A 25,853-nucleotide genomic window follows, 5' to 3' on the forward strand; every position below is an offset into this window, starting at 1 on the left:
CGTGGACTACCTTGGCCCCTTGTTTTACAGTATTTGCAAGGCTGGGGTAGTGATTAGTGTTAATGTGCTAGCCACAGCTGGAGATGTGCCTTATGGATGATTAGGCACTTCAAGGAAGGGAAGGTTGGCATCAGCCTCTGTTGGCCACTTGCTGGCTTCAGAATGACTTCAGATCTTACAAGGAAGTGAAATAGATCATCTGTTTACTTGTTCCCTTTATTTCAGATTTATATCTACAATGAGAAGATTGTGAGTGGACACCTGCAGCCCAACCTAGTGGACCTTTGTTCATCTGTTGCAGAGCTGGACGACAAGGTAGAGCCCAGTGTTCACATGGGATCAGCAGCTTACTGACTTGGCTGCAGTATATATACGAAGAAAGACTATTTTATAAGACAACGTTCTTTTTTCCAGTGTTTCATATACATTTGGAGTGGTTGTTTTCATGGTGACTTTTTAAAATCCATCTTCAAAAGACCGGTCTGGGATTTGTTAGTGGAAAGAGGTCTTGAGCTCTGTTGGGTCCCTACCCATTTCCTCTCCTCAGGTATCAGTGGCTCTTCAAGAAGAGCCGCATAGTTTGTGCTACCTCCTTGAACTTAACTCATCATTTTCTTTTGGACTCCCTTCTCCCAGTTTTTATTATGCCCACACTCTTTTTTTTTTATTTATTTATTTTTATTTTGCAGTACAATTCAGTTCTACATATCAGCCACGGATTCCCTTATTCTCCCTCCTCCGGCCCCCCTCACCTTCCCACCAGCCCACCCCCCCATTCCCACCTCCTCCAGGGCAAAGCCTCCCCCACAGACTGAGATCAACCTGGTAGACTCAGTCCAGGCAGGTCCAGTCCCCTCCTTCCAGGCCGAGCCAAGCGACCCTGCATAGGCCCCAGGTTTCAAACAGCCAACTCATGCAATGAGCACAGGACCTGGAGACAGCCCGAACTGACCTACTCTGGTGATGGGATGGCCAAACACCATAATTGTCGTGCTAGAAACCCCATCCAACTACTGAGGGATCTGGATGCCGAGATCCATGGCTAGGCCCTGGGTGGAGCTCTGGGATTCCAATTAGCGAGAATGAAGAGGGTTTATATGAGCAAGAATTGTTGAGATCAAGGTTGGATCAAGCACAGGGACAAATGGAAACACATGAACTATGAACCAATGGCTGAGGGGCCATCAATTGGATCAGGCCCTCTGAATGGGTGAGACAGTTGATTGCCTTGATCTGTTTGGGAGGCACCCAAGCAGTGGGACCGGGTCCTATGCCCACACTCTTTTTTTTTTTTTTTTTGGTTTTTCGAGACAGGGTTTCTCTGTGTAGTTTTGGTGCCTGTCCTAGAACTCACTATAGACCAGGCTAGCCTCGAACTCACAGAGATCTGCCTGGCTCTGCCTCCCGAGTGCTGGGATTAAAGGCGTGTGCCACCACCGCCCGGCTATATGCGCACACTCTTAATCCCTGGCCAGCTGTCTCCTTTAGGGAGGAGCAGCAGTGATGGAGGGGGATGTGTCAGAAGGTGCTGGGAGAGGCCAAAGGAAGGGAGGGCTGTTCCGGAAGCAGAAGCACCCATACACTGATTTGTTTCTCAAAAACTGCTTTTTTCCAGAAGTGAAGTACAATGCAAACAGATTTAAAGACAAAAGTGAGAATTCACTAATGGTATCTGCCTGGTGTTTTAGAGCTTTCACTGAGGCGTACCGTGAGAACCAACCTTCTCTACTGTGTTGCATTTCTCTGGTTCTATCTTTAGAGGGTCGGAAACACATTTTGAAGGAGAAATTCACAGCCTGGGGAGAGGAGGCCCACTGGGTAGGGCAACGCAGAGAAAAGCCTCTTTTCTGGAGACACTTTTGAGGGAGTGAGTGGGAGGGAAATGGGAGGTTATGGCATTTACTCATTAAATGGGCTACAGAGGTAGCCCAGAGAACCCCTGGGAAGACAAAACCTTTATTATTTAGGTTAAACTCTTTATTTTAAGCCTTAAGGAACTTAAATAACCTTGTAAGAACTTGTGTTTAAGCTCCTAGAGCTCTGGGTGATTAGAAATGCACTCAGGCACTATTAAGGGATGACCCACTGAGATTCAGCTCTTGTTACTTTCATGTTCCTAATGATGGAGGTGGTTCTGTCAGGCCTGGCATGGTAATTGGTTTGAAAGCCAACTCCAAGCAGGGAAGGGGTGCTCATCAGTGGTCAGAGCTCTGGTGGTTGGCAAGGCAGAGGCCCGTCTTCCATACTGAGTTTGAGCCAGGGGTGTCTCAGACAAAAACCTCAGTCCTCCTCATTCTTCCTCCATTGCAGTCATAGCCACATAACTTCTCCATCCTTACCGCTTTGTTATATGCAATCTCGTTTACATGCAGAGCATTTCTGACATGTGGGCCATGGTAAAACAAATGACAGATGTGGTGTTGGCACCAGCAACTGACGCCCTGAAGAGCCGAAGCAGTATAGAAGTGCGCATGGAGTTTGTCAGGCAGGCCTTGGGATACCTCGAGCAGAGGTAAGGCAGCTGTGGCGCTCTCTCGCACTCTCTCTGTCTCTCTCTCTCTGTCTCTCTCTGTCTCTGTGTGTGTGTGTGTGTGTGTGTGTGTGTGTGTGTGTGTGTGTGTGTGTGTATGTGTGTGGTGAGGTTGGCTTTTACTTTCCCTAAAGTCATCTGTTTCTCGAGTCTTATGTAGTTCTGGGGCTGAGTGTGCTGTAACTGGAGTACTTTAAACTGACTGGAGCTGAGGTAATTCTGTTGTCAGAACACTTATCTACCAGGACTGTTTCTGCAGCTGATAAAATTGTACATAGAAATGGTAGTAAAGGGCAGCTCTGCTTTTCATCATTTAATGTAGAGACATGTTGATTAGATCAGAATGACTTGGCTCATAATCCTGTTTTCCTAATATGGTTCATCACTCACTCCCCAGGTTCCTTTGTTTTCTTACAGCATTCTAACTCACCTTGCAATATGATGACTTTAAACGTTAGGAAGGCCCCTGTAACTTTACCCTCCTGGCCCTACCCAGTGAATCCCTGAGTCAGGGCTCTGCGTAGCTGCTGAGGCCAATGCTTTGTGTCTGGACATGGCTACTGAGGGGTTGTGGCTTTATCCTTATACCCTATCGTCCGATTCATTATTAGACCTGTGCCATTCATCCGTCTTTGTGGAACTCTGTGTGGAATCCCAGCAGGAATGGTCAGGACTGTGCAGCAGACTCTATTTTAGAGACAGAGCACTGGGCATCAGCCTGCTGGCTCAAGAAGAGCTGTGTCAACAAAATAACACTTGGTTAGGAAGTCCCTTGAGGGGATTCAGACTTGATGCTGTAGGGACTGGTTTCATTTCAAATTCTGTGCTAATTACACCTTAGCTACATGAAATGAGCACCCTCTGATCTGTGTTCACTAGCCACCATTCCTTTGTTTTTTTGTTTTTTTTTTTTTGTTTTGGTTTTTCGAGACAGGGTTTCTCTGTATAGTTTTGCGCCTTTCCTGGAACTCACTTGGTAGTCCAGGCTGGCCTCGAACTCACAGAGATCCACCTGGCTCTGCCTCCCGAGTGCTGGGATTAAAGGCGTGCGCCACCACCGCCCGGCTGCCACCATTCCTTTGTTACAAGAAATCTGGAACCTGAAAAACTTTTGCTTTTTGTTTTTTAATTTCTCTAGTCTATGTGTGTGTGAAGGTTTTATAAAGTAATTCTTCAGACTTTGGCTAAACTTTTTTTTCCACTTTAGTTTATATTTTTATCTGTATGCTTGTTTTGCCTGCATGCATGTCTGTGTACCACATAGGTGCGGTGTCCATGGGGCCAGAAGAGGATGTTTGATGCCCTGGGACTGGAGTTACAATTATTGGTTGTGAGCCCCCATGTGGGTCAGGTCCTCCGACAGAGCAGTCAGTGCTCTCCACTGATGAGCTGTCTTTCCAGCCCTGTCGGCTGAACTTTTGAGATGGAGGTTTGGTTGTATTGATCGTCAACCATAAAGAATCTAATATAGTAACATTCATTTTAGTTGGCAAACTGAGCTAGATTTTCTTATGCCATATAAAAATCTTAAGGAATTAAAAAAATAAAAATAAATGTTAAAAATGCTTTCCCTGACAAACTTAAACTGTTGTTGCTTCAGCCACCAAGCTGCATTCCTGTTTGTGTATCCCATTTTATTATTTATTGCACTTAGTTTGTTTTTTTAATGTTTTTTATTTTTTTAGATATATTTATTTTATGTGTATGAGTGTTTTTCTTCCAAGTACATATGTGCACCACATGTGTGCCTGGTGCAGTGAGATCAGAAAAGGACACTAGATCTCCTGGAACTAGACTTTACAGATGCTTGTAAGCCTCCATGTGGGTGCTGGGAATCGAACCCAGGTTCTCTGTAAGAGCAGCAAGTTCTCTTAACTGCTGAGCCATCTCTCCAGCCCCTAGTTTAATGAAAAGAATTTTTTTTCTTTTCCCATTCTCTAGCTGGACTTTTAGAGCTCTCTGAAGCCCCTGTCCAGCTAACAAAGCCTGGTTTCATCTTTGGAGCAGCATCATTCTCTGGCAGTACCTTTTGAAAGCTTCCTTTTCACCTGTTTGAATAACTGTACTCCGTGTTACAGTATTTCTGCAGATGCTTTTCTGCTGACAGTATAGCATAATGTTTCAAGTTACATAATCTACCAGATGGTAAAGGAGACCTAGTTCCAAATATGTTTTTAGTTATAAGGCCAAAAATGTTGAGAAAATAGAGGCGTGGTCTGTCCCTTCCAGGTTCCAAAGCTTTCGGCAGGATACATTGTCTTGGTTCTCAAGGAGTTTTGGCTTCTTTAATTCAGGATCTTGCCAGCACATAGGTTGTCTTATTGTAAGTTGGAGCAGGTGGTAGTGGGCATCTGTTTTGTCCTGGCTGCTACAGGGAACTCTGTTCTCTCATCTTGTGCTTTTAAACACGTGTAGCGTGTAGTGGTGAGGAGAATGCATTGGTTAATAACCTTATGCTTCTTTTCCATTATAGAACAATAAATGCTTTTTACAGGGATTTAGGAAAGTGCTGGAAAGAAGAGAGGCCCTATCCGTCACACCAGAGGCTCCTGTTGCCTCACTGTGGCTTCCACCCTCTGTTGTCATGAGTATTCAGTTTAGTTTTATTTACAGTTATGTAGTAGTATGTAATTTTACATAGCTCAACTTCTAATTCTTTGACACTATTTTTACTAACTGCATCAGATTCCACAATTTGTTCTCTGAAATTGGCCTGTAGGTTCATGCCTGGTTCTTAGGAGGTACGTGGCTGAAATGATCGTAGGTTATGTAGCCATGTTTTTTGTTTGTTTGTTTGGTTGGTTGGTTGGTTGGTTGGTTGGTTGGTTTTTCGAGACAGAGTTTCTCTGTGTAGTTTTGGTGCCTGTCCTGGCTCTTGCTCTGTAGACCAGGCTGGCCTCGAACTCACAGAGATCAGCCTGGCTTTGCTGGGATTAAAAGCGTGTGCCAACACTGCCTGGCGGTAGCCATGATTTTTATAACATTTTTAAATGCTTCTGGGAATAAACAAAACCATGTTCTTATGTGCATCTGGGTGTCAGATAGGACACGTAGAGATAGGAAACACATACAAATAACAATACTGATAATCTAGGTAAGGGTGTAGTGCTAGTCACTGGACTATTTTGACTTTTCATGAAATTTATTTCAAATTCTTTAAAATAAAAAAAACCTGTTGTTGTTAAAGCAGATCCATTAGAACATTAGGCTCCACCCATAAAGTACTTGAAGCCCTCAGTTGTATCCCCTAGGAATTCTTTGGGGCAACTGTGGTAAAAATCTGTACAGTGCTAAGAATGGAATTTGCTTCATTAAGCATGTACTGTTTCCTCTTCTGTATGAGATTTAGAATCCAGGCCTTGCCTATAGAGTTCACAATCTAGTATTCTGAATGTGGACATAGATGTGTGTAATACGTGTTGTCAACCTTCACCATTTTTTCTTTAAAAATCTTTCCAGTTACAAGAATTACACCCTTGTGACTGTCTTTGGAAATTTGCATCAGGCCCAGCTGGGCGGTGTGCCTGGGACTTACCAACTGGTTCGAAGTTTCCTAAACATTAAACTGCCAGCTCCCTCACCAGGACTTCAGGTACTAGTAACCTCTCAGGGTCAGACATACTCTGAAGCTGTTGGTTGTTCTCAGGCATTCTCAGTTGAAAGGAGGTTCTGTATGTCAAAGAGGCCAGGGATGAGCAGGCGGGGCTGTTTCACAGGGACCCCTTGAAAACTAGTCATGCAGGAGTCTTGCCTGGGGAAAGGCAGGAGAGGGAGGCAGTGTCAGGTCCTAGGTGAGTTTTAAAAGTTGAGTCCTAAGGACTCTTAGGAACTTACATGTGGGTATGAGAGACAGAGTGAGGGATCTGTCAGAAGTTAAGAGCAAAACAGCTGAAAGAATGGCATTGGATATGGTTGATAGTCCCTCTGCTCAGCCTGCCTTGGAGCTGGGGATTATTATTTACAGTGTCTTATAGAGTATACAAGCTTAACTGGAGCTTTGTGCCCAAAATTGGGGGATATAAAAGATGCTGGCTTCATAAAAGGTCGAACTTAATATTAACAAGCAGGGGTTCACTATCCTGGGACCCTGGAAGACTGTCCTAGGAGGAGAGAGCAGTGTGGACAAGCGTACAGAGGAAGCACAGCATCTGGAGTAGTAGGCATGTAGTAGGGCTGAGCAAACTTTGGACTAGCTGGTAAAGAAAGGCCTGGAGCACCTAGTTTAAAAGAGTTGAAGAGGGCAAATGACACCATATCATATCAAGTGTATGAAGCTTCCTGCCACAGAGGAGAGAGCCAAAAGCTCTGAGGACCACTCCTGAAAGAGTTGGTGACACACAGAGAGGACAAGCCCAGGCCTGCTACATGGACAAGTAGTAAGTAGGATGGGTGGTCACCATTTTAGGAGGGTAGAGACAGTCACCTAGCAGTGTCCGATATCCAGACACTCAGATATTTGAAGGGACAAGGAATCAATGATTGACAATTCAGGAGCAGTTAATTTTATAAGCTCAAGTGGATGATAATATCTTATTGGTCAGTGGTATCTTTGGCTCTTGTTTTATGAAAGTCGAAGAAGAAGGTGATCCCATTATTACTGGCTATGAGAAAAAGCATGGGGTGTGGTGGGTCAGAAGAGCTCTGTTCACTTCAAAGTAACTCCAGATCCATACTACATTGCTCTTCCAGGTTTCTCTGGACAAATTAGTTTGTTTGCAAAACACAGGGAGTAGGATGCTGTCAGTGGCTCTTAACTCATGGGGTTATGGTGGGAATTAAGTACCTTAGCTGGTGCCAGCACATCAGAAAGTGGTTGGTTAGCTTTTGTTTGTTTGACTGGTTTTTGTCTTTTAGGATGGAGAGGTGGAAGGCCATCCCGTCTGGGCGTTAATTTATTACTGCATGCGCTGTGGGGACCTGCTTGCTGCATCACAAGTCGTCAGTCGAGCCCAGCACCAGCTGGGGGAATTTAAAACCTGGTTCCAGGAGTACATGAACAGCAAGGATAGAAGGTACAGGGAGTGGGGTGACTTCCTTTACTGTGCCTTGCCTGCAGGGAGACCATATTTGGGAAGTTGCCTGTCAGTGGAGGGCTGTGCTTAGAATGCACTCTAAGTCAAGGTTGCTTTATGAACTAGAACTTTTTGGCCAGGGGTGTTGGCGTATACTTATATCCCAGCACTCAAGAGTTTGAGGCATCAGTTTGTGAGTTCGAACGTCAGACTAGACTACATTGTGACCCTCTTGTCTCCAAAAACCAAAATAAATAAATAACTGAAATAAAGTGAGATTTTTCATGTTATATAGTCACTTGTGTTAAACACAGATGTTCTTTCTTTGTTCAGTCTGTGTGGAGGTGTATGCCATACACTTCGTAACTCAAAGGTTAGAGCTAGAATGTAATCATTTTGAAATCAGCAGTGAGTGTTTGCCAAGGTTTTGAGATACTGTCCTGAACTCAGGAGCCACTAAACCACAGTTTTCTTGGGATTTTGCTTGTGTGATTGACACACATTCCCGTTCAAACCCAGTTTGTACATATGCACAAGCATGGAAGAAATATGGTGCTCCAGTGGTACCTGTGGAAAGCAAATCCTCGTGGTAATATAATAATAATAATAATAATAATAATAATAATAATAATAATAATAATAATAATAATAGTAATAGTAATAGTAATAATGTTAGAAGTTGTCTCAAATCCTGAGCATCTGGTTATCTCGTATAGTTTAAAGTAGGATTAGGGTTGAAGATTTGCTCAGAAGGAGAGCATTTGCTGCCTAGCATGCACAAGGTCCCATGTTTGGTCACCACTGGGATGGAGGGAGTGTTAGCACCCAACTCAAATGGAGATCCTGAGCCAAAGATTTGGGTGCAAGTAGATTATTTGGGAAGTGAGCCTGTGTGAGTGAGGGCATGTGGAGGCCCAGTGGATTCAGACAGCTGGAGGAAGGGGTTGGAGAGCTATCTCAGTAGGGAGAGTGCTTGCTATGTGGACTTGAGTTTAATCCCCAGAACCTTTATTAGGCATGATAGCCCAGGCTTTGATCCCAGCACTGGGGAGGCAAGGAAAGAAGGATTAAGGATTTCTAGGACTCTGACCAGTCAACCTAGACTAATTGGTAAGCTCCAGACCAAAGAAATACTATATCAAAAAGAGCCCACCTGAAGAATGGCATGAAAGTTGACTTCTGTCTGGCCTCTGTAGTCTGCTGCACACAAATGTGCATTCAGACACACATACTACAACAGGACAGTTAAGGGAGGGACCCACTCTGTCACTCCTGGAGGGATGCTCGGGTGGGGTAGAATGTTGATCCATAGCGTTTCTGACCTTCCCATGGAGGTCTTAGGACTGGAGAAAAGCGGATGGACAAAAGGACATGTTGCTAGTAGTTACAAGTCAGATGAAAGTGGTGGTCGAGGCAGACAGGACCTGTGGCCCTGGGAGAAGGAGAGCCTCCAAAGTCTTAGATGGCTGCTTTCACTTGGCCTCGGAGGATCTCTGCTGAGGCTGTGTCTCTGTGTGTTTCAGATTGTCTCCAGCTACTGAAAACAAGCTCCGGCTTCACTACCGCAGAGCCCTCAGGAACAACACAGACCCCTATAAGCGGGCTGTGTACTGTATCATTGGCAGATGTGACATCACCGACAATCAGAGCGAAGTAGCAGACAAGACTGAGGACTACTTATGGTTAAAAGTAGGCACAGCTTCATTTGCCTGCTCAGTTTTCCCATACTCTCTTTACCTGCTTAGTGCATCACGTTTGTGTGGTGATCAGGACAGGGCCAGTGGATTTTGTGTCTGGAGGCCCTGATTTTTAATGTATAATTTCCAACTAATGTACATGGTTAGCTTTCTTTTTCTTCTTTCCTTCCCTCCCCCCTTCCCCCATTTCCCTTCCCTGTTGTATTGCTAGGGATAGAATATAGGCCTTGGCATTCTCTACCATGGAGCTACAACCCAGCCCCAAGAACCACAGTGTCCCGTGCAATCTCCAGCTCACAGCTGGAACATGGCTGCTGGACAGCTACAGCAGGACACATGGCTGAGGATGCAGTTTGTACCAATGTGTGTGTTTCCTTTGGGGATTTAGTTGAACCAGGTGTGTTTTGATGATGACGGCACCAGCTCGCCACAAGACAGGCTCACTCTCTCCCAGTTCCAGAAACAGCTGCTAGAAGACTATGGTAAGAGCCTGCACAGTCAGTCCCCTTCTTTCCTGTGGGACACATGGCTTACCTGTGGGGAAGCCCTTCACACATGAGCTCCCCTACTGGGCTTTAGCTGTTTTCAATCAGGTAGAGACTATTATGCATTAAGAATATGTATCACTTGGATACAATATTTGGGAGACTGAGGCAGAAAGATCATGAGTTCAAGGCTAGCCGAGGCTTCAGAGTGAGTTCAAGGCCAGCCTGGGCAACTTGGTGAGATTTTTGTCTCAGAATAAGAATGGAAGGGTCCAGAGCTGTAGCTCAGTAGTGAAGTACCTGCCTGACATTCCAGAGGTCTTCAGATCCAGTGATCTCTAGCACCACCAAAAGAAAAAATGAAGAAAAGAAATCTGTGACTTCCATGGTTGTAGACGATAGACTTTTCTCCAGCTCTTGCAGGGGAGGGATGTGAGTGAGGCCTTAGCTGTCACTCCTTTGGATCTTGCTAGTGGTCACATCTGGTTACAGGGGGAGAACATAGCTTGTCCTCTGACCTCCTCGTTGGTGAGCAGCTCTGGAAGGTCACGGTCAGCAACTACAGCCAGTGCTGCTGCTGCTGCTGCGTTCAGAGTCCTGTGAGCCCGAGTTCACGGCCGTGTCTGTCTGTCCATACTGAAGACAAACTGTCACCATTTCTCTCCTCCCTAATGCAGACAGCTTAGATTTTATAGCAGGACTGCTTGCTGATCATGTAGTGAGGCCTAGAGATTCTTGTTTTTTAACCTTTTTATTTTATTTTACTTTTTTGGTTTTTCGAGACAGGGTTTCTTTGTATGGCTCTCCCGGACTGTAGACTCACTCTGTAGACCAGGCTGGCCTCGAACTCATAGAGATCCACCTGCCTCTGCCTCCTAAGTGCTGAGATTAAAGGTGTGCACCACCACTGCCCGTGTGAGGCCTAGAGAAAGTAGAGGAATTGGGTCTGTTTGTTTGTTTGTTTGTTTGTTTGTTTGTTTGTTTGTTTGTTTGTTTTGTAAGTCAGGGTCTCTCTCTGGCTGTCCTGGAACTCACTTTGTAGTCCAAACTGGTCTTGAACTCACAGAGACCTCTCCTTTCTTCTGCTATGACTGAAAGTATTAGGGGCATGCATGCACTCCCTTGCCTGGTTCCAGGTCATGTATCATGGAGTTTACTGCGTCCAGGGTCGCATCAGCTGCTTTATGTTGGTGATTTCTTCCCACCCAGTAAGGCCAGGAGATCCCCAGGGTCAGACACGGGTGGCAGCTTCCCTCTGAATGGGTTCATGTCCTCTCCTGCAGGCGAGTCCCACTTCACGGTGAACCAGCAGCCCTTCCTCTACTTCCAAGTGCTGTTCCTGACTGCACAGTTTGAGGCCGCCATTGCCTTTCTCTTCCGCATGGAACGGCTGCGCTGCCATGCTGTCCACGTGGCCCTGGTCCTGTTTGAGCTAAAGCTGCTTTTAAAATCCTCGGGGCAGAGTGCTCAGCTCCGTGAGTATTTAGGCCTTAGCTGGCAGTGATGGGACACATTGGTCCTGGTGGCTGTGGAATGGCAACCACTGGGGATTTGGTCACCTTAGAGCATTGTATACTTGAGCTTGTATGTTAGTGTTAGAGTCCTCGTTTGTAACCCTCGGCAGTTCTGGGAGTGTTGAAGGGCCATGCCAGGCACCAAGAGTCACGAATGTCATTCCCACTAGGGATTTGGCTTTAAAGATTTTGGAAACCTGAGCTAGCCACCTCTCTACCTGCCTACCCGTAGGAGAGGCAGGTGGAGAGCCATGCAAATGTGAGTGAGTGGGTCCTTAATGGGTCAGTACATGAGCCATGATGGTCAAGTACATAGTCATTTCCTGGAAAGGCCATCATGCTGGTCATTCACCATATGAGATATTTTCCTCTAATGTCTGTAGAGAGGAAAGTGAAGGACAGTGGCGAGATTACAATGGGAAATACAGAGTGCGTGGGCTGCAAAAACACATACTTCTAGCCTGTACATTCAATCCCATGGGTTCATGGGTCAGAGGAGCTCTGAGAATGTGAGCCCTTCTCTTCCCATGTGCAGTCAGCCATGAGCCTGGTGACCCTCCCTGCATGCGACGGCTGAACTTCGTGCGTCTGCTCATGCTCTACACCCGCAAGTTTGAGTCCACGGATCCGAGGGAAGCACTCCAGTACTTTTACTTCCTCAGGTGAAACTTCCTTTTGCCTTTTCACTTGGCTACCTTTTATCTCTCCATTCAGAGAATGCCTCTTAGAGACTCTTTGAGTCCATACCTCAAACACCCAAGCTGTTCCTGTGCTTTTGTAGGGACGAGAAAGACAGTCAAGGAGAAAACATGTTTCTGCGCTGTGTGAGCGAGCTTGTGATAGAAAGTCGAGAGGTAGGTTAGCTTTCCTCTCGCTCTGGTGGGAGTTTTCAATGTGTTCTCGTGTGACATTCTGTGTGAGTAGGTTGTACATGGCCTAGAGGTGGAGGTAGGGTGGAGCTTGTTTTGGTTTCTAACAGTGAAAATAGTGATCTCAGTATCACTGTTTCCTAGTTTGTGTAAGACTTCTCCTGTGCCCCCTTTCTCCCATCTGTTTCCCTAAGGAATTGTGTGTTATCTTTATTTCCTTGACTAGTAAACTAAATAACCCTTTTCCTCCACAGTTTGATATGATCCTTGGGAAACTAGAGAATGACGGAAGTAGAAAGGTAGGTTAAATGTATCCCTGACTGTCAGAAGACACAGTTACACTGTACGATTCACATCTGGATACAGAAATTTTAACACAAGAAAGAGGAACTTATAGGCCCAACTGATGGCCTTGGTTTTACACACATTTTTCTTTTCTTTAAAGTTATAAATTTGTGATTAGATAGGTTTTTCATATGTTCAAAGCATGCCTGCCATTTTTTAAAGCTAAGTGTCTAAATTTTTGCCATTTTTGACTCAGAAAACACAAAGAAAAGTAAGTTGATTGCTGTACCTACTCTCTCCAGATAGGAAGGTTAGAAATGCAGGCCACCTCTCTCAAGAGGCCAGCCCTGAAAAGGCCGTCTCCCAGGAGCCTAAGAGGTTCCCCTGGGACTTGCCCTGCCATGGGTCACTGTAACAGGAGGGCAGAAGCCATTGTCAGAACCCAGTCCTGACCCTGGCATTCCCCGTGTGCCCCACAGGTACTCACTTTTCTTTGTAAAACTGCATGGTTTGGCCTATCAGCCCAGACGAGGGCCCTGATGGTACTGATGATGGTAGCCCATCTTCGTGGGCATTGTGCCAAGTGCTTTGTGTGCGGTTTCTCCTTCAGTTATGACAGTCACCATCAAAGTCAGAACCGTTATCTTCTGGTTCCCAAGTGAAAAAGCAGAAATAAGACAGGCTAATTATTTTCTTCAATACCACACAGGTGGATTCTGAGCATATATATTTTATTGGTTCAGGGGCAGATCACCCCAACTTGGTCCAGCCCTGATAGGGCATTAGAATAGATAAACACAAGTGTCACACAGTCTATATCCCATCCCCTGTGGGTCCTAGGGCCTCAGACTCTCCTGATCACGTGCCTGCTGTTGAATGGTGACAGAGACTTCTTTTCAAAGTACTCACCACCACTTCCTGTGTACTTGTTCAGCATCTGTCTTAGAAAGCAAATCGAAAGTCTTCAAAGTATTTTCTTATAACTTCCTGATTGCCAGCAAATTCAGAATCACTAATAGTTTTACCTACTCTCAGTCCTTTGAGAAAGTCTCTCAGAAACCACAAATGTGCCACAGCCAACTCCACAGTGCTTCCATTAAATGTGCCCGTCTTTCTTTCCATGGTTTTGGTGCGGGGTTTATGTCGTCAAGAGCGCCTGAGTTGAATAGGGCAAGCATTTATTTCAGTTCAAGTGCTTCTGTGTCGCAGTTGCTGCTGGGTGTTGAGTCTCTTCCTCCCCTTGATAACTTGTCTTGTCAGCCTGGAGTCATTGATAAGTTTACCAGCGACACAAAGCCTATTATCAACAAAGTTGCTTCCGTGGCAGAAAGTAAAGGACTGTTTGAAGAAGCAGCCAAGCTTTATGACCTTGCCAAGGTAAGTGCCCTTCTCATGCCTCTTCCCTTCTCCATGCTCGATAGCGCTGCGGCCTTTTAGCATAGATGCTCAAACTTTTCAACATTGTCTTTGTTTATCACCGTCCCTGCTGGAGCACTTTCTCTGTCAGGATGAAATTCCCATTTTATAGAATTCTTACTGCCCAAAAGGTATCTCTGACCAAAGAGAACAACGTAATGAAAGGCTCTCCTACTGTCAAAGCTACTGTAGTTTCCTGTGGTAGCCTTCTACATTAGCCAACAGTGTGTAGTCCAAGAGCCTGGTTAAATGCATCTACCTGAGAGTATGTGGTGACTGCTGATGATTTAAGTGACCTAAAAAGGAAGGTTTCCTGGGGCTGGAGAGATGGCTCCCTGATTAAAAGCACTGGTTGCTCTTCTTGAGAGTGTAGCTTGGTTCCTAGAATCCACATGGTGGCTCACAACCATCCGTAACTCCAGTTGCCGAGGATTTGATGCCCTTTCTGGCCTCTGCAGGCACCAGGCTTGTACATGGTGCACATATATACATACAGGCAAAACACACACACACATAAAAATAAATAAATCTTTTTTAAGTAAAGAAAGGTTTCCTAAATTTAAAAACGTTATGATTGAGGTATAATTAGGACATAGGAAAATGTGCAGGTGGTAAGCATTCACTGGATGGACTGTCCTTGGCTGTGTCCAGTCTCAGGATGTAGAGCAGCTGTTCATCACCCCAGAAAGTTGCTGTTTTAATTTTGCTTATTTAGTTTGTCCTTTTGTTGATTGTTTCCTTAATCTTAAAAATGTAAACAGAATGCTGACAAGGTGCTGGAGCTGATGAACAAGCTGCTGAGCCCTGTGGTCCCACAGATCAGTGCCCCACAGTCCAACAAGGAAAGACTGAAGAACATGGCCCTCTCCATTGCCGAGCGGTAAGGCCAGGGCCAGCTCAGTGGGGCCTGACCACAGGTCACTGCCGCCCTACTGTGTGTTCAGCTTCCCAGAGGTGATTCTGATTCACCTTCTTCCTTAACATCCTGTCATGATGTTGGAGGATTCTCAGGGGTTTGTGGGCATTCTTCTAGAACCCTCCTTCCTCCCCAGGAAAGTCACTGGGTTCTCAGACTAGAACCAGCTAATTCCAGAGGAGAGTGGGTTTGTGATACTTTCCTGCAGCAACACACAAAACCCTTTGGCAAGTGAGGCCTCCCCACTTAGGCAGTAATCCCTAGCATTGGCCTTCAGGGTTTTAACACACGGAATCCTCTTCTCCTTCCTAAAGACTTGGCTGCAGAGTTGATGCTGGACACTAGAGAAGCGCTTCACTCAGTGTGTGTGTAGGTAGAGTATGGCCACATCTACACTAGTCAGCCCTTTACAACGTCAGAAGTGAACACTGTTTTTTCTCCCTAGAGCCCATCATCCAGAGAACTCGGGAGGTTGATGCATTTGAAATGCTGTCCCGAGAGTAGGATTCTGTGAAATCCACACGCCACCATTGCTTACCTCAGTGGCCTTCTCTTTTGTCTTTCAGGTACAGGGCTCAGGGAATAAGTGCAAATAAGTTTGTGGACTCTACATTCTATCTCCTCTTGGACTTGATAACCTTTTTTGACGAGTATCACAGTGGCCACATTGACAGAGCCTTTGATGTAAGTTTCTGCAGGGTGTTTGAAGTGCAGGTTATTATCAACCTGCCTGTTAAGTGAAGATCCTAGGAATTTAAAGATTTCTCTGCCCTCGCTCCCCCACAAGCTCTTCTTTTTTCCCTCCCCTTTAATCTAGAAACAGGCTTCTGAAAGGAGTCGAGGTCTCTGAATTTTAGAATTGGGTCTGGAAATGACAACAAAAATCAAGTTAGTAAGTTAGGGTCAAAGCTTTTATGTACATGAGAGTGCATTTTCTGCTTAAAAGCCAATTTTGCACAAGCTGACTATTACCTTTTGGGGGATGCTGTGACTGTGATGCTGTGTCATATGGGGCTGGTGATGTTTTTTTTAAACAGATCATTGACCGCTTGAAGTTGGTCCCTCTAAACCAGGAAAGTGTGGAAGAAAGGGTGGCTGCCTTCAGAAACTTCAGTGACGAAGTGAGTCTTTGTCTGCTCATTACAGAATTCGGTTTCCTTCCCTTCCAAAACTGAAAGCTTAGTTTTTTTTCATTGTATGTATGTGCGTGTGATGTGTGTTTTTATATGTTCCATGTGTATGGGCACATGTGTGGGTGTGGGGGGTCCCACAGATGATGATGGGTGTCTCCCTCAGTTGCTCTCCACTTTATATACTGAGGCAGACCTTGGGGAAGTGGGGTATAAGTCATGGCATATACATCATGCACCCTGTGGACATGCTTAAGTATTAAAGTATCATCTTGCATATGTAGACAATGAGAGAATTCAACCAGACTCACAGGTCAACCAGAACCTTGTTTCTCCAAGAACACATGGTATGAACTCACAGAACAGCAGGAGAGCTGAAATTGGACTTGTCCTAGGAAAATCCAATCCAGACGGCTACCATAGCTAGAACTCTCAGAGTACTGGGTACATTAAACAGAGAGCTGGAGCTGGGGAGGCGGCTCAGTGGACAAGTGTTTGACATGCAAGTGAGGACCTGAGTTCGGATGGCCGGTACCTACCTAACAGTGGAGTATGTAAAGGTTGGCATGGCAGTGTGTGTCTGTAGTGCCAGCACTGGAGGTGGGAGTGAGGTTGCTAACCAAAAGCCTGGGCTCCAGGTTCTGTGAGAGACACTTCCTCCAAAAATAAGGTAAAGAGCCACAGAGAAAGACACCTAATTTAACCTCTGGTTTCAACATGCACACATGGACATGCGTACTCACACACATGTAAATACAAATAAATAATTTTTTCTAAGGAAGCAAGTGCAGTGACCATGAGCTGTTATCACCCCAGAAGCCCTAGGGTCACTGTCACCACCTAGCTCAAGTGCTCTGTTGGGCTACACAGGAACCACTGAGAGAGCCGTAAAACTCTTGGCATCCAGTCCATGCACCACAAGACTCTGTTTACCCTGGTGGGGCTATAACATGGTCCTCCCCTGGTCATTCCATGTACACTCAGGAATGTAAGAATTCTCTTTAGAGCACAGACACTGTACTCTGGACACAGCTGTCGGGACTGGCATGGCACATAAGCTCAGCAGTTGTCCTCTGTCGTCTTTCACTTCACACTAAGGAGGACGCTGCTATTAGCTGTTCTCCTGTGGTGTTTCTTACCCGCCCTAGAGACAACGTCATTGTATCACGGGCTAAAGGAAGCACTAAGCTCTGTCCCTGTAGACTTCCCAAGGAAGGACCGCTGGAGACAGGCGGGCAGCCCGGAAGCAAGGGGAGTTGTGAAACTGGGGAACCGTGTGCGTCCCTTTACCCTCCAATACTAGGTGCTCACACTTTTGGTCTTGTTATGCTGGCCAGCAGAGCCTCCATGCTTACAGATGGTGCCTGTGCTTTGGGCATACTGTCCCACCAAAAGTATCCTAAGGGAGCAGAGCCAGTGGCCAGTGAATGGCAACTCCAAGACGTGATGCCACTCTTGACATCACAGGGCCACTAGCTCCCTTCCGGTGACTGTAGTTCTCCATTGGCAGCTGTTGGATGTCACATGACAGGCAGAGGCCGTGTCCCCTTCACTTACGGCTCCCTCTGGGGACTGGGTCCCTTTCCCTTATTCCAGGTGTTTTTCTCTCTGTAGATCAGGCACAACCTCTCAGAAGTACTTCTCGCCACCATGAACATCCTGTTCACACAGTTTAAGAGGCTCAAGGGAACAAGTCCATCTTCAGCATCCAGGCCTCAGCGAGTCATCGAAGACCGTGACTCTGTAAGATCCCAGTACTCCTGAGAAACATTGCTGAGAATCACCTTGCTGGTTTGCAATCCTTTGCCCAGCCCTCTAAGACCACATGATCCCAACCACGCTTCCCTTGGAACCTAGGGCTAGTATAAATCTTATACAGGAAGCTCCTGGGAGAACTCAAATGGTGGGATTACTGCTGTTCTCAAATAGGGGTAGGGATGGGGTGGAAATCAAAGAAAATGCTAATTTGTGATTGGTTCCTTATGGTGTGTTGGGGTAAGGTGGCTCTCTGGCAGAGCAAGCAGCCTTTGCTCAGTCGAGAATTCTGACACTCTGGAATTGGGGGACAGTGGAAGCTAAGACGTTCCTGACCCCGAGTGTACAGCACACAGGAGCCTGTGATGGTTCTCAGTCCAGAGCTCTGATTGACAGTTAACCAGTTTTCTTGTCTTGATCTCCTTTTCTCTCAGCAACTCCGAAGTCAAGCCAGAGCTCTGATTACCTTTGCTGGAATGATACCCTACCGGACATCTGGGGACACTAATGCCAGGCTGGTGCAGATGGAGGTCCTCATGAATTAAGGGCTGTGTTTGATGGGGTCTGGGGCTGCACACTATCAGTATATTAGTCACATGGGCCAGGTGGGGTGGGCTTCCCAGTTTTTTTTCTGTTGTGTTGTGTTTTGTTTTTTGTATTATGTATTTTTGTCAGTACCAATAAATTTGATTTGTATTTCTTTTAAACATTTTTTTTTCTTTTTTTTCCTTTAAAATTTTGGGTTTCCTTGTTTTGTTTTGGTGTGTGTGTGTGTGTGTGTGTGTGTGTGTGTGTGTGTGTGTGTGTGTGTATTCGGGAAATGTCAATAGTTTTGGGGCCAGAGAAGGAGAGGCAACATAGGTTTCTGTAATTTGGCTAATATGACTTTAAATGATTAAAAAAAATTATCCATTATGAGCAAGGAATCCAAGCCTTTGGAGTCCCATTCACTCAGACACTATGGCCCATATAAGCAGTCACAGTGCATTTTCACAAGTCTAGTTGCATGGGAAGCCAGCCTCAGCCTTGGATCATGGAAGGTCTGTGTGTGGAATACCAAGTGCTGCTGTCCTCTTGAGTAGCCTTTGAGGTCATGTAGCCCCAAACCACCCCTCTTCCTCAGCCATGATTCCAGCTGATGGGTCTGCTCTTCAGCACTTCCCAGTGGGGTCAAAGCATGGGCTTGGGACTGCTGGAATTGAAAAGGTGTAAGTGCCCAGCTCAAGGTGGAGATGGGGTGAGCCCTCCACTCCTTCTCTGCTCTGTTAAGAGCTTATGGATGAAGTCACTCCCCTCTCAAAGAACTTTTTGAAGCTTCTCTGCTTTGGCAGTCAGTTCTACTTGGATGATCCCCTTCACTGATGAAGGCAAGCTCATGGGCTCATTCTGCATGTCTGACAATAGAAACCTTTGGCATCTGCGTTCTGGGTATTTGGTCCCCAAGCAGTGGTTGTCATTTGTTACTGACTGCTTCTCTCGCCACACCCATAGCCCTGGACTGAACTAGAAAGATCAACATGAGCATTTGCTCCTGAGTGAGCCAGCTGGGCAAGGTCTGCTCTTCAGACTGTTGGAACACTCTTGAGGAATACTTTGCCACGGGCTCGCCAAAAAGGTTTTTGCTGCTCGGGAAAAATCTCTTACACAGGATAGTCACTCCTACGTCTTTCCCTCTGGGAAAAAGCTGATGGATCTGTAATGGACACGGATTTCACGATCCATAAAGGGTATAACGTGAGGCCTCCAGGTTGTAGTATTCCTTCCCTGGTCTCATCCTGTAGGTGGGACCCAAAACTGACCTTCCCTTTAAAGTCTGAGAAGGCAAGCCTGTAGGAGGCTTAGCTAAGAAGGTGTGTCTTGCTCATGGGCACCGAAACTGACATGTGTTTTCACAGTGCGGGGATGAGAGCACTCCAGATTTGATAGTGCACAACTGTCTTCATTTCTTGAATTGACTCCTTTTCCATAATTCGAGAAAACGGGTTGGCTGTGGCCTCTGCTGCTTGTCAGAGTTAACTGAGTTTGTCCTTGTGTTATGCAGTTCTGTCTGCATCTAGGAGAACTGCACACATGCCCTGCAGAAACCACAGGAGACCTAAAGGCAACATGGAAGAAAAGCAGCAGCTAAGGGCGAACGTGGTGTAGTTAGTGGCCGGCAGGTTAGGAGTTGGTGTCAAGTCCCCCACAAGCAAATTCCAGTACTTGTTCTGTAGACTGGTTCTGTGACTGCATGTGAGTCACAGAAAGTGTGGAGCTGAGAACAACCTGGGTTTGCAAGGCATGGCATCAACAGGTTCCCATGTGCCCAGCTGGTGCCGGAAGTCAGACATGTCTAATGACTTCATGACTGTGTAACAGATTATAAGCCTAAGCCATTCTTCCACTCATTTGTTCAGAGAAGTAAATCCTTCCTGGTGATTGTCTGTGACATCATTGTTTACCCAGAGAAATGAGAAGAAAATGGCTTCTGGAGGCTCTTGTCTTGAACAAACGCAGGGCACTTTGAGACAGCCAGCGTAAGAGGCTGTCTCCCTATCTCATAGTTGACTCCTGGGGAACCTCACAGGGAGGTGCTGACTGCTCAGCACCTTTGTGGAGCCTGGGGATTTGATTTTACCTCTTCTTTTCCTTTGTTTCCTCCTCCTCTCTCTCCTCCTGAGTAAAGTTAGGTAACTCAGGGGAACAATGAAGTGGATTTGGGGGTCCCTCTTTGAGCACATCTTCTGGTTTTGTGGCTTCTGAGCTGGGGGCGGGGGTCCATTGGAGGGCTGGAAGTGTCTGTCAATGCTGGAGGCAGAAGGCAGACCCCCTCCTGCCCCATGTAAACTCAGACCAGAGCCCGAAGGAGCTTGTGGTTGCTGCAGTGATGTTTTAGTCCTGTCATTTAAGTCCTAGGGTTTAGGATATTTTAAGTGAAGAATTAGGGGTCCTCCCACAGTGCCCAACACTGGCTGGTTTAAATAACAAAGCTGGGGCTGTTCTTGCTTTGGGTTTCAGCATTGCCTATTGTCATTGAGTAAATGCCCCTGGCTCAAACTCTGAAGGCTGATTTAGCTGGATGTGCCAGCTTCTGCTGCCCTAGGCTAGATCTCCACACCCGTGTTTCTCCTTGGGCGTCAGAGCCTTTGTATCTAGTTCATTGGGTATTTCATGTCACTCGCCAGATTCCCATGAGTCCATTCATTCTATCATGCCATTCGTGCCTGGAGCTTGCTGAATACTGTGCTGGAAATAACCTCCAGACTGGCATGTTGCCCAAAGCTGCTGAAGTGCTGCTGGCTGGCTGGCTACTGGGTGGACTGAGTACCTCCTCTGGTAGGGCAGTGGTCTTCCTAAGACTGAGTACTGTTGCACAGTTCGGGTGGTGTGGGCAGAGACCTAGCACTACTCTGCCATACTCTGTTCCTGGCTGCCTTGTCCTTAGCATGTGCTTCTCTGGGGGCGGCAGGCAAACATTTGCTTCTGACTTTCATGGCCTTGTTGCAGTCGGAAAGGGTTGTCACCGCTCTAGAAGGGGCATCTGGCCTCAGTGTGAGTGTACTGTCGCCCTCCGCTGGCCCCAGAAGGCCTGGCATAACCAGGCTTTTAGTGGCAAAAGGTTAGGGGACCCCCGACATTGGGAACAGATTTAGCAAATGAACACTGAGTCACTTCTGGGTGGAAGACAGACAGCAAGCTGGTCGCTGCCGTGTCAGTTGGGGTGTCTGCTTTGCCTCTGCTGGCGCTCACGACCGACCGGAGACGAGCGCCTGGCGCAGGCTGACGGAGCGCTGCAGCTCCTTGGATGAAGCAGATGAGAAGGCAGTCACTGGAGTGCAGGCTGACTGAATGGGATAACTGGGGCCCAGCTGACCTCAGCTCCCGTCACCTCCCAGGTGCTTTCCATCGGGGCCTTCAAGTGCTGTGGGTGCTAGAAGCGGAAAGAGAGAAAACACAGTTCATTCTCACTTGATGAGTGGCGTGTGGTGGGAATGTGGTGGGCAGATTCTCTGCTGTAGCTGGTGGCGTGGTGTTTTCCTTTCTTCCGTCTTGGCTTCTCTGACGTCACTCCTGTGTTTGTGGGGAGAGGGATGGTGGGAGAGTCGGTGTCTTCCGTGCGTTTCTTTCCATGCAGTAACTTCTGTGTTTGCTCTGTTCAGGCCGCCTCCTCCTCCTCCTCCACCCCTGTGTCTGTCCAGTAAATGCTCTCCCCATGTGCCTGCCATGTGCTCCCTTTGTTCAGTTCTTCACTGGAATGGGAACTCTAGCTGAGGCTCCTCAGAAGGTAACAGAAGTGCCTCTCCTCGCCTCGGGGTAAGGGAGCTCCCTCCGTACTCCTTGTATGGAAGGCTCCCAAAGCCTACCTGCTCCCTAGTCTCTGGGTCTCTTCAAGTCACAGCAACCTCCTTCTGTAAGTATAGGACTTCTGTCCGGCTTGGAAGCTCTGGAAGTCACTAACAGCCGCAGACCCAGCCCCTGGCATCTGGGGAAGATCAGAGTCAGGCTGAGGGGTGGTAGACAGTAAATAGCATTTTGGTACAAAGCCAGCAGGTGGCATTCTGGGTCTGGGGCCCTTTATCTGGAACCCTCGGTGGGAGCATTGGGGAGGCTATAGCAAGAGCTGGCTTTATCTTAGTTGATGGCAGGGAAGGCTGGGCCTGACCAGGGGACAGACGTTCTTAACAGGACCTGCTAATGTTTCTAACCAAGAAGGACGCTATCAAGACCAAGATCTGGGCTCTGGTATTCTGCCTGGGGATGTGCACATGGCCAGCAGCGCAGGGTGGGACCCTAATGGGATGCCCTGAGCTCAGTCTGAGGCCTCCCCAAAAGTTTCAACCTGTGCTTTGCTGGGGCCCTTGGAGGCAGTCTGTTGATCTCAGAGTCTTACCCTGTACCAGTGCCCTCATACCCCTTATAAGGTTCCACGATGTCCTCTGGACTCAGAGCCTCTCCTGGACCAGGCTGGCAAGGCTGTGGCCTTTGAAGGGACACTGGTGAGGTGGGTGGAGTCGACAGCTGCTACTGGAGCTGTCTCTTGAAGTGTCCTCCTTTTTCATGGAAAAGTTCTGAGTCTGCTCCCTGTGGTTCCAGCTACTTGGAAAGCAGACACAGGAGGATTTCTTAAGCTCAGTTCAAAGCCAACTAATTAAGACCCTGTCTTTATTTTTTTTAAAAAAAGGAGGGGGGTCATTGGTGACCTGCTGTGAATGTCACCTCAGCTGTTCCTGGAAATGGCCAGGTTTCAGCAGTAGAAGCCCTTGTAAGCAAATGGATTGATGCTGGAAAGAGAGGCCCAGAGCCTGGGAAGCTTCGTAGCTGTAGGGTTGAAAACTGGCCCCACTGCTCCGGAGATTGTCTGGAAGTTATTTCTCAGTTGTCCCACAGGTCTCTCTATCCGTGCCAGCCTGGAGGCATCCTCCTCACGGCCTCTGCCCCTCCCACACTTGGAATGGAGCCATCCGTGAGCTCTCACTGGGGACTTTAGAAACCAAAAGTTTTCTAAGAGTGGCCGTGTGGTGTGGCCCTCTGGTGGCGGCTGCAGCCATTCACATTTGAAAGCATAAACTGCCCATGAGGGATGGGAGACTTCTTGCTGGAGTTGGGTGAGGCTCTCTGGAGAGCAGATCCCTGACACGGAGCACGTGCTCGGAGGAGACATCCTGCGGCACCGGAGCTGCAGCGTGGGAGAGCGCAGAGCTCTCCGAAGGGCTGGGAGCTGGGTGAAGTTCCCCTCTACTTGGGAGTCACTCACTCTGAGACAGCTGCTCCCCGAAGAGCAGAGGTACCAGCTCCCTCGTCCTCCTCGGGTACTGGGAAGAGTCACTTGACCCAAGTGACTCATCTCCCTGGAACTGTCACTCGGGAGGCCCTCAGCAGGTAAAAGTCAGCTTGGGTCCCTCTTCTTCCTGCTCGGTGTAGGTGGCTCGCAAAGGCGATAGGAGCTTCCCTCTGCGTTTGCCTTACGCCATTCACCACAGTTTCACGTGGGTGTAGGCAAAGTAAGTAGCCCACGTCAGGGTTGCCTTGTCTTCTGTTTCTTTTGTGTCAAGACACAAAATTAGGTCAAAGCTGGTAGGTCAACATTTTGCTCTTGGAGGACAGTTACTGATATGTCGAGGTCAGCTGGTGGTTCCTGTTGTTTTCAGTGACTGCTAATTGGAGAATGTAATTCAGCAAATGTTTGAGGGCCTGCCCAAGGTCAGACAGTTGATTTAGCTGCACTGTATCCCCGTTTCCTAGGACATGGTCCTAGGACGCAGTCACTGCCCTCCTGGGGGTTAGCAACAGTGGGAGGTCGTCTCCCTCAGGTGAGTCTCTCCTGGTTGGTTTCAAGCCTTCACTCTCTTTGAGCACTCACTAAGAGTTCGGAGGCTCCAGATCCTGCGTCAGTTTGTGAGAACAACCCTGGTTTCTGGCAAACTGAGTGTATACACACAAACACTAATAACATTATAGGCCAAGAAAGGCCACAAGAGAGATATATAAAGGGATGGGGATTGGCATGGTGGTGCATCCGTATAATCTCAGCTACTTGGTTAAGGCAGGAGGATTGCAGGACGAAGGCCATCCTGGACAACTAAGTCATGAAACCCTGTCTCAAAACATAAAAGGACTGGGTTGGATATCACAGTGGTAAGTCCCTGCCTGCCACCTATAAGGTCATGGGTTCAATCCCAGCATTGCCCTCCAAAAAAGGGGGAAATGGAAGGCAAGACTCCCAGAGGCTGGGGAGGGAGGACCTCTCTGTATATGACATGGATTCAGCCCTACAGAGGCAAACAGGATGAGTGGGACCATCTTGGCAGCTTAGGCACTAAGCACCAGGTCTCTCCGGGCCTGCTCCCACCTCTCATGCTCCGGTGGTGTGGTCCATGTAACGTTTCCTGCGACTTGAAGCAGCAGAAACCGAGGGGCTCAGGTGAGTTGAGAACCTGCCAGAGGTCACAGGGTTCCTGCCTTGTTCAAGAGGTATGTGGGGACCGGGAGGTACCAGGGAGGGTGGCCCATGAGGCAGAGAGAGAAGTTGGGCTGTGTGATTTGAGGCCACACAACTGCTGAGGCAGAAGGTCTAGCACAAAGGCCAGTGGCCAGCATGTGTCTTGAATGCCTAACCAGAAGAAAAGAGATCTTCAAAGCCACCTACAGCGTGAGGGATATTCACAGACTTCTAAATCGGCCTTCCTTTAGCCCAAAGAGCCAGATTCTGGGCTGTAGCCACACCTTTCAGCTCCTGCCCAGCAGCTCCCAGCCCTGGTGACTTCCTGAGCTCTGCAGAGCTAAACTGCCCGTCTCAGGGCCTTGATGCAGTCTGGCTCCAGTGGCCTGGGGAGGGGCCAGACACTGGCTGCTGGTTTTCAGAAGCTCCTGAGGTAATTTTCCTCCCCTAGCAGGGTCAGGAAGCACCGTTCTGACTGATGATAGGGCACGGGAAAGTAGGCCGGCCACACAGCCCCTTCTGCTACTCCACAGCGCAGCAGTTTGTTCAAAGAATCTCTGAGCTGCAACGAGGTGAAAATTGAGCCTGGCTAGGAAAAAGTTCATCAGGCCTAGGCCCATCTGGTCACCTTGCTTGGTGTCCCCACCATGGTACAATCCACATGGCTTTTAAAATGGCATCAGATGTAAAAAGTCGTGTGGGGAGTGGAGGAGTTGAGATCCTGTTTTCAGGATATCACAGGTGAAGGACATTTGCCAACTTGGGCTGAATCCCTACGCCCAAACCCAAGGTAGCCCTTCCTGCTGTCCACCTGCTCCTGCCTTCTTGTGCCCTGACTGGGGCCCTTCAGTGGTTCCTTTATGAAGTCCAAGCTCTCTGGGGCAAGAGCCAAGGCTTGTTCCCTGCAGTCTTAAACAGCTTCCAAACACTGTGGGACTTGCCCCAGCCATCAGGGACCCAGTGTGGATCTGGCGCCTGGCTCTGCAGCCTGAGCTCAGATGTCCTCAGCACTACCCCTGGGTGGTGGACGCCACCAGCAGAGGAGAGCTTTAGGAACTCTACTTGGAGAACTCTAGGAGACGGGGAGGTCACCCGGTGTCACGTGAGCACCATGCACGGCACTCCTAGAATTCTCAGTGTTTTCTGTTTGCATCCAGCCTCCCGCCTGCAAGCAAACACAGCTGACTGTACTCGGGGTCTGGGCCGCCTTTTCCTGCCCTTGCCCACAGCCTACCATGGAAGCAGCTGCTCACCAGAAAGCAGGCCTTCAGCTAATCAGATTAGTCAGGGAGTTGATTTTCCCATACCTGTTTTTCATGGTAACT

At 47.6% G+C, this 25,853-nt stretch overlaps 1 protein-coding gene across 1 annotated transcript in view; it reads left to right on the forward strand.

Moving 5' to 3' along the window:
- Nup93 (nucleoporin 93) overlaps nt 1–18,316 on the forward strand; it is a 105,332-nt gene extending 87,016 nt beyond the window's left edge. The window contains exons 7-22 of the mRNA XM_059264569.1: nt 226–315; nt 2,373–2,512; nt 5,990–6,122; nt 7,385–7,542; nt 9,066–9,231; nt 9,628–9,721; nt 11,008–11,199; nt 11,774–11,900; nt 12,020–12,092; nt 12,362–12,406; nt 13,653–13,769; nt 14,570–14,688; nt 15,291–15,408; nt 15,762–15,845; nt 17,469–17,597; nt 18,044–18,316. Coding sequence (XP_059120552.1) covers nt 226–315; nt 2,373–2,512; nt 5,990–6,122; nt 7,385–7,542; nt 9,066–9,231; nt 9,628–9,721; nt 11,008–11,199; nt 11,774–11,900; nt 12,020–12,092; nt 12,362–12,406; nt 13,653–13,769; nt 14,570–14,688; nt 15,291–15,408; nt 15,762–15,845; nt 17,469–17,597; nt 18,044–18,154 — 1,896 coding nt within the window. The 3' untranslated portion in view covers nt 18,155–18,316. The remainder of the gene's footprint in view (nt 1–225; nt 316–2,372; nt 2,513–5,989; nt 6,123–7,384; nt 7,543–9,065; nt 9,232–9,627; nt 9,722–11,007; nt 11,200–11,773; nt 11,901–12,019; nt 12,093–12,361; nt 12,407–13,652; nt 13,770–14,569; nt 14,689–15,290; nt 15,409–15,761; nt 15,846–17,468; nt 17,598–18,043) is intronic.
- Nucleotides 18,317–25,853: the final 7,537 nt, after the last annotated feature.

Source organism: Peromyscus eremicus, chromosome 5, assembly GCF_949786415.1.
Source record: "Peromyscus eremicus chromosome 5, PerEre_H2_v1, whole genome shotgun sequence".
NCBI classification, from domain to species: domain Eukaryota; kingdom Metazoa; phylum Chordata; class Mammalia; order Rodentia; family Cricetidae; genus Peromyscus; species Peromyscus eremicus.